This window comes from Cydia pomonella, chromosome 9 (genome assembly GCF_033807575.1).
Source record: "Cydia pomonella isolate Wapato2018A chromosome 9, ilCydPomo1, whole genome shotgun sequence".
Classification (NCBI taxonomy): Eukaryota; Metazoa; Arthropoda; class Insecta; order Lepidoptera; family Tortricidae; genus Cydia; species Cydia pomonella.
In genome coordinates, this window is record NC_084711.1 from 387,472 (window position 1) to 396,500 (window position 9,029).

Below are 9,029 nucleotides of genomic sequence, written 5' to 3' on the forward strand. Positions count from 1 at the left end.
AGTAAAAAAGCTTCATAATAATAGCAATACGGTGGTCCTCTCTCTAATTTAATGAAATTTGAATCATTATTAAATGGAAAAGAGCTACTTTTGTTTTCTTTCTCTCGAATTTAATACAAAAAAAAAACAATTCTATATCCTAATACCATTCATTCAATTTTGACTGTCAATTTTCCTTGTATGGTGGCTCGCTAGTCTTTAACCTATGAAATGTTACCCCAACATACCTTTCAAACGAACACCAGTAAAATAATTTGTTCCATGAAACTAAACTGATGGCACCAATAACAATGCATTGCGTTGCACGTGTTGTGAACGCATTAGTCTGTTGTTGCACCTTCACTTTAGGCATAGGGATGCATATTGAACAGCTCTATTCGACACGCACCAAAAACATACGGACCTACCATTTATGCTATGCATGTCACCATACATTACAATGCACGTAGTGCATTCCAAGCACTTATGCTTTTAAGGGTTCCGTATCCTAAGGTTAAAAACGGGACCCTATTACTAAGACTCCACTGTTCGACTGTCTGTCTGTCACCAGGCTGTATCTCATGAACCGTGATAGGTAGATAGTTGAAATTTTCACAAATGATGAATTTCTGTTACTACTATAACAACAAATACTAAAACACAATAAAATCAATGTTTAAGTATACCCATACTAAAAACGTGAAGTTTTGCCGTTTTTTGCGTAATGGTACGGAACCCTTTGTCCACGAGTCCGACTCGCTTTTGGCCGGTTTTTATTGTGTACTTAAGCATGAATGAGGTCAACATTTTAGTAGCCTAGCAAATGCAACATCGTTTTTGTGTTTACTTACTTCAAAAGGTAGCAAAGAAACTTGTGAGATCACTTGAATGCCTGTACAAGCCCTTTTTTAAAACGCGCGAATTATTTTTTTGGTACTTACGTTCGTAGTTAATGAACTACAATATTTTTTTAAAAGATAAAGATAGTTTATTATTCAAGTATGCATATTATAATATAATGCGCTTATGAACGTCAAATAAAGCTACACCGGCTCTAACCCTACACCTCTGACCCAAGAATATTTAAATCCCCTCTCAATTGGAGATTAAGCAATACAAAACTACTAACTATTCACTTTTTCATACAAAATGATATAAAAAAGATTTTCCCGACCAGCGTTTAAAGACATAGTGTGCAGTAACAGCCCAAAAAGACCGAAACCTGTGCTGGGGCTAGTTAAACAATATATTACTTAGAAATATACAGAACCGTCCCAGTTAAATTCGACTCGCATTAACGTAATCTAAAAATATCATATTCAATAAATCTAGATGTGTAATAACTAAAAATTTTGCCGATCCGATCAAGTTTTATAATATATATTTTTAGTATGTACAGTCGGTACCCTAGCATATTAACATTATAATGTATCCACTTTTCTATAGGTACTTACAGCTAGTATGGCTACGTGGTCAACTATACTTACGTTAGGGCACTACAGTACATTTTATTTTACAATACCAGAAGTCAACAAAACATTACTATCGCATCCTTTCTTATCTGTTCTATCCTGATATAGAAAATAGACCATTATCAAGTTCTAATCACTTCATTGTCTTCTGACCCACCACGTCGATTCAACATTGACACTCCCACAGAGCTTTATAGCCTGTCTACAAACAGATAACAGCAACAAATGAACATTGCTAGTCTTTATCTCGTCGCAGTAAGGGTCGTGAATGATCAGATTATTTTGTCAAAAATAGTTTTAACAGCAACACTCTGAAGTGAGCATTGCATTGGTAACCTTTATTCCGACGCAAGAAGGCTTATGAATGGTCACTAAACTGTATCAGCAGCGGTGCTTAAACCAACACTCTTTAACTGACAACAAGTAGACTTTATCTCGTCGGAACAAGGGTCACGATTAGTCAATTAATTTTGTCAAAGACTACGCACAGCAGTACTCATAACCATTGGTGTATCTTACAGCTATGCAATAAAGTTTACGGTGAGGTCAGCAATATCGATGCTGGCACTAATGTGTTAATGTTAACCCTTTACGGTCGGTCGATAAGAATCGAGTTGGCGACGCGAAACAATGGCGTGATATTGTAAGTTGTACACGTGTCTAGATTTTTTAAAATTCATGGGGATACTAGATCAGCAAATATGCAATATGGTCTGTTAGGTCGAAAAAAAACACATAGGTATACCATTATGAATAAATAAATAAAAGTTGAGCATAACGATTAAATAACTTACATTAATAATATTGAATAAATATACATTTTTGTCATTAGTCATGCTTTTCATACCTAATCGCTTAAAGTTAAAAAAAAAATATTACGCCGTAACCTAAATAGTGTTTACCTACTCAGTTGTAATTTTATAAAATGTATATGTATGTTAGTCTGTAAGGTATTTGTAATATGGGCCTTGTTGTCTGAATCAAAGTTTTAAATAAATAAATAATGTTTTCTCCAATTATAACCAGGTCAATTTTCAAACTTCTACCTTAAAAGATCAATGACTTCCTAAAAACTTTACATTTTACCTAATAAGTAATAAACATAAATAAAATCATATTCCTTGAAATAAACAACATTCCTTACGCTACAACTCTACTACGCATTCTTCGAAATTCATCAAATCCATTCAAAACATAAACAATATTCACGTCACAATTACTGAAACAGTTTAAACGTAAATCCTTCTATGAAAACCCAATTAGAGAATATATGTAGTTGATTAGTTGCGCCCGCGCAAACCACAAGCTTGCTTATTAGGTGGAATAAGCGACGCCCAACGTCGTATATTTCAGACATTTTCTGCGTAACAAGTCTAGTTGTCTTAGGAGATAAATTATAAACAAGGGCCTTGTTTGTGGGAAGCCCGACGGTACTTATTGGGGATAAGTGGAGCATTTAATTATTTTACTACATTTAATATGGTATATACAAAATATATTATACTTATTCATGCTCTAAGCTGTCGACAATACCAAGTAAGAACTGACGTGTACTTATGCTAATTAATGCTATTTATAAATTGAAGGAAAAAATCTACCTGTCTTTTTGAAACTTTGCTTAAAAGATTATCTTTCTCTGATTATGAACACGATTATAATAATTAATTTAAGTTTTAGCTTGATTTAGAAGTACTCATATTTACCATAAATATTTTTCTTGAAATTATTCCCATAATACCTTTTTCGAAACTTTGACTAAAAAGTTTGATTTTGACGTGAGTACATCATAGAATAGAATAGAATAGAAATATTTATTTGCTTAAACATGGTAATTGCATACAGATGTCAAAAGTAAATTAATTTAGTATCACATGTTTAGCCAAAAATATGGCATGCAAACTTGAAGCTAGAAAAAAAATAAACCTTCATTACAATGTCAAAACTAAATAATACCAAATCATTAACATGACATGCAAGTCGCGTAGTTAAATATTACGAACATTATAAATTTATATACGAAAATTACAGAAAAGAGTTTAACTATGAATTTAATGTCACTTTACTTGATTCAAAATTATATAATACATCTAGTTAACAGAATAATCCAGAAACTCGTTTAAGGAATAAAAGCATTTATCCTTTAACCATTTGTGTAATCCGGTAGTAAATAATTTGTCAGGTAATTGTCTTATCTCATATGGCAACTTATTATACAGAAGAATACTCATTATATAGCAGTTTTTCTTAAACAAAGAGGTCTTACATAGTGGTATCTGCAGCTTAAATTCATCTCTTGCTCTTAATTTACTATTAGTAGACGTTAGTTTGAAATACAGTGGACTCAGTGGATTCATATAAGTATTATGTTATTTTGTGTGGCAACTCGTATAATTATTATGTCAACACACTGCACTGTGGTTTCTAAAATGAACAATTAATTATAAATAAAATACATATAGGTGAAAACGTTGCATTGGACATTCTTCCCTGAGCCACGGTTTGATCGGCATGAGTAACGCTGTGAAATATATTTATAGAATAAGTGCATTTACATAGTAAACTATAATAAAATACTCTAGTTTATTTTCTAGTGCAGACAAACCGCAAGCAAATTACCCATCGATTTCCTGTTGCAATTATAGGAATATACGTATGTCTAATAATGTCTTTATTATATTTCTAATTTTCCTCCTGAAACGCGTATATATATATCGCCGCGCTACAATATAGCGTTACTTGGTTACAGACGCAAGCGAGAGGTTGACGGAAAATGGTAGTTGGTCGCGATGGCGCCCGATGCCGACGTCGAGGACCGAGCGGGCTACAGACCAGTACCAGTGCATGTGCCGCGAGGGACTCCGAGGCGTATAGCCCCTTCTCGACCTGCTGCGACTCGAGCCTGGCTCGAACGGGAGACCAGAAGCCCTGGCGAGCACCGCCGACTCCTCGACTCGCCACCGAGCCCGAAACTCCAAGCCGGCCTCACGCTTGGAGTGTGGGATGTTGTGAAGAAACAGAAACACGTCAAGCCGATAGAAGAAAAGCCGAAAGTTAAGACGAAGTTTCAGAAGAGATCGGAGAAGTTGTACGCTGTTCTCAAACCGCCTTATTTTATACTCACCGTTATCATTATAATCGTAAGTATTTTTTTTTTTTACAAATTTTCAACTATTTTTAATCATCTACATATTTTGAACCACGTAAAATTGTCCTGGCATTTTGCCACAGCTCATGGGATCTGCTTGGCAATTAATCCCAAGAATTGGCGTAAGCACTAGTTTTTACAAAAGTGACTGCCATCTGACCTTCTAACCCAGGGGGTAAACTAGGCCTTATTGGGATTAGTCCGATTTCGTCACGATGTTTTCCTTCAACGAAAAACGACCGGTGAATATCAAATGATATTTTGTAATACACGAGTCCCGAAAAACTCTTTGGTACGAGCCGGGGTTTGAACCCGCGACCTTCTGATTGCAAGTCGCACGATCTTACCGCTTGGCCACCTGCGCTTCGGAACTATGAAAAATTATAAGTACTTACTTATAATGTTTTTAACAATTTCCAGATATGTGATATGTCTAGACAAATGAAAAGATATATCGACAGTTTTTTATCACATCTTTTTTTGTTTGTCAGATTTGGTTTGTAGAAATGAGTTGATAAATGTTAAGCTATAATAATACAAAAAAATGCAAAAAATACAACAGTATTTTTCATGAAGACCATAAAGAAATAAATCATTTCTAAGGCTGCTTTACTATAATTTACAATATTATAGACGCTTTTATCTTTATCTTAAAGACCGGATATCGCTCAACATTTTAAGTAATGGCTTATTACAAAGTATTTTACCTCAATTATATTATTTTGATATTTTCCTGGTCCATAATATAAACATTATGTAAGACATTCAGGGAAACTCGCACTTTGGTGACTAAAAACGATAAATTCAGGAAAAGATTTACATAATTGAACTTAGTTACCTACTACGTTTTGGTTCTCTTAACGGTTTCTACGGTTTGGTTTATGAAATTTTGCTTTTATTTTTATAATATTATTCCCTTGCAATCATTTAAGGAATAAAAGCCAAGTTTATAAAAGAAAAATTGTTGACTCGTCATATGATTATAATAATCATTTATGATTATGAACCTGATATGGGCAATTTTCGGATTTACCCGCGTTCGTGCGTGATTTAGCCCTTTAATATTGCAAAAGATTCTGCTATAACTAAATTAGGTACTCTTTTAGACATAGGCAATCTAAAGGAAAGCCGACTCTTATTCTGAACTTCAGTTTTATTCTAACTCTCGTAGAACTATTACAATATCTATTCTATGCTCTTTTTTTAAATAAATAATTTTATTTCTGCAGGTATCAATGTACTTGTGGGGCTCGGAGCGCGCGCGCATGCGTCTGGAGTGGTCGCCGGGTGCGTGGTGGAGGGAGCCGTGGAGACTGCTGTCTTATGGCGTTATACATGCTTCGGCCACGCACTTGGCTACCAACGCCATCGTTGCTCTTGCGGTAGGTTAAAAAACTTACAATACTTTTAAAGCACTACTGAAGTTTATACTCCTTAAATTAACGTACTTACCCGCTATCTGCCTAAAAATTTACACACATTTTTCTCTGTTGCAGGTGGGCTGGGTGCTAGAGCGTGAGCAGGGCCGCGCCCGCGTCTGCGCGATATGGGCGGCGGGGCTGGCGGCGGGCGCGCTAGGCGCCGGAGCATTACAACCTCGAGTACGCGTTGTTGGAGCGTCCGCCGCCGTCTACGCGTTATTGACAGCGCATCTGCCTAACGTGTGCCTTAGGTTAGTTTTCATCGACGTGACCTATTGATTTTTTTGTTTTATGGCGCATCTGCCCAATCTATGTCTGAGAGAAAACCTATATGCAACCCGCAAAGGGTTCAATCGAGTTTAACCCTTTATCGGGTTAACAGTTCAGTAATGACAATCCCTTACTCATTGAAAATTAGAACAATGTTTGAAGTGCCTTATGTAGGAGATATATCTCCCTTGCATTACCTTACGCAGCTTTGTTTGTTTGTCTTGATTAGGTCTTAGAACCAACTTATACTACTTCTCTTTATTTCGTTTATAAACTCTACTTCTATGTGAAAGAAACTTGTCATAGACAGTTTCTACATCAATTAATCAATCAGCTACTCGTAATAAATCCAGGAACTTTGTTTAAATTATCTCCTTAAATTAACTTATAACGATTTTCCACAGATTCGGCCACATCCCACTGTGGTGGTTCCGGCCTTTAAGTGTGGTGGTGCTGGCGACATCAGAGACGCTAAGCTGGGTGCTGTTGCGCACGCCAGCAGATGCCTGGGCCGTGGCACCAGTGGCCTGGTCCGCTCACGCTCTGGGAGCCGCAGTCGGCATCCCTGTTGGCTTCCTCGTCTTCTCAGGAGAGAACTCTAATAAAACACCTATTTTAATCGCCAGGTTCATCTCTGCCTTAGCATTAATAGGTGGGACAACTCTAGCAACAATCCATTATGTGTTCTGGCATGAGTTGGATACATGACGCACAATTAACAGCCTTAAAGAGGCTACTTAAAGTGCAATTTCCTCCGTCCGCTATTACATAGCTTTCGATGGAATTTATACCTTTATAGGTAGTTAAGAAGTAAGAACCAAAGGAATGATGCAGATGATCGCAAAAAGTCTTCCTTTACGTGTTGTTATTGTTAACTTTTTCTAGTTCGTTTCATGTTGGTAAACATGGGAATATTTGTTGCTGAAAATGTATGACTTGAATGAATTTTATTAGAAGTGGTTGTTTGTTAGCACATCTTTTCGTGTTGGATATTGTGATGTGATGCTTTCAAGTCACGCGTGGATATACTCCCTGTACTTATTAAGTATATACCTACGCTTCATTTGATTAATAGAGCTGAAGAATAAAAAAAATGAGTTATAGACAGAGGAAAGGTTAAAGCCATCTCTTAACCAGGTGTTGTGCGTTGTGGCCAACATTTATGGGCCTTTTGTCAAACTTTTGACTGTTTTTCAGTTCTATGAAACTGATGGGAAGTATTTATTCTCGGCTCAGTACTTAGCATAAGTCTTGATTTCTATGAAATCGAATATTTAAGATTGTTTTGCATCAAAACGTTGGGTTCAAATGGCTTGTGATTACACGTTACTCGTATATATAAGTTTATTATAAGCATTATTATATATTTAAGGATATTTGTATGGTTACGGAGAAGTGACTTATTTTCAATTTGACATATTTTTAACCAAAGAATGTAAACAATTATTAACGTAAATACACTACAGTGTACATATTTGGTGCGTAGGTAACTGTATTTGCTCAGAAATTGTGCCAGCATTCAATGATTGATATACCGTTTAGTTTCTGTTTTATTTTGTTACTTTGGGCTAAAGGAAAGCTTTATGGAGATCTGTTTTATTGGTCGCCTAAGGATCATAAGCCTACATTTCATGTGTACCATTATTGCTTACTGACAAACTTATATGTCTCTCACTCTGACAGATAGCTGGACTCTTCCATAGAAAAATAAGTAAGATGAGAGTACTCTGTACATACTAAAACACATGCAGTTTTAAACGAGCTTTGCGAAAACTTATTTTTAATAAGATGTAAGCTTCATAAGTATTAAGCGAGTTTTAAGCTTACCATACCTTTCATACAACTTATATCCGGAGTGAGCACTCTAAGCTTAATTATTTTTCCATTATTCTTCTCACGGGTGCTATGACCTGCTTAATTATTTTTCCATGATTCTTCTCACGGGTGTTATGACCTGCTTTTCAGAACTGTTTTAGTAAACTACTGAAACAGGTATGTTTAGGTTTTTGTTGAAATCTGTCATGTGATATTCTTAAGTGCCTATTAGTGTCATTAATTTTCATGTTTACGTTCTGGAACCTTTGAGATTACAACGTTCTAGTCTGGGTACTTTAAGCGAACTTTGTATTATAGGGAGCGTGCATGAACTGTAGGAGGTAGCACAGGAGCCGTCAGATTTTTGGCCCGAGGCGTAAATTTGATGTTTATTGTTCCGATGTAGCCCACAAGATGGCTGAACCGACTATGCACAAGAAAACACGTGACGTGTAAATATACATATTTATTTTTCCGATTCAGGCCACAAGATGGCAGACCCTCCAATGCGCACGGTCCCTATCGACAAATGAATTATTATTTTCTGAAGACGTACAGAATCATGCCTACTCTATGAAGACTTAACTAATATTTCATGAATTTGTAATATTTTATTAGACAGATAATAATAATTCTACTAACCGATGATTCTCCACTCGAAGATTGAGAAATGCTTCTATGCAGTGCTCTGCAAATTCTAAAATAAATTAATGATTCATTTGTCTATGCTTATATTTATAAAGGGTCTCTTGTGCCATAGCGGGGGGCATAGAAAATGCCAATCTTAACGTAAATAATGTATGGAAACAGTTTCGTAACTGTCATCTGGACACATTTTTACTTTTCGCTTGGCGTTTGTCGAAGTACGATTGTCATCTTGACTAAGCCCCCTGATCCTATATAGTGACGTCATGAGTCGTCACTTTT

At 36.0% G+C, this 9,029-nt stretch overlaps 1 protein-coding gene across 2 annotated transcripts in view; it reads left to right on the plus strand.

Annotated features, from left to right (window-relative positions):
- The window catches only part of LOC133521025 (rhomboid-related protein 2-like), a 29,977-nt gene extending 22,743 nt beyond the window's left edge, over positions 1 to 7,234 (plus strand). For both annotated transcript variants that reach the window (XM_061855745.1, XM_061855744.1), the window contains exons 2-5: positions 4,198 to 4,588; positions 5,826 to 5,978; positions 6,093 to 6,268; positions 6,692 to 7,234. In XM_061855745.1, coding sequence (XP_061711729.1) covers positions 4,238 to 4,588; positions 5,826 to 5,978; positions 6,093 to 6,268; positions 6,692 to 6,995 — 984 coding nt within the window. In that variant the 5' untranslated portion in view covers positions 4,198 to 4,237 and the 3' untranslated portion in view covers positions 6,996 to 7,234. The remainder of the gene's footprint in view (positions 1 to 4,197; positions 4,589 to 5,825; positions 5,979 to 6,092; positions 6,269 to 6,691) is intronic.
- The last annotated feature ends 1,795 nt before the right edge of the window (positions 7,235 to 9,029 follow it).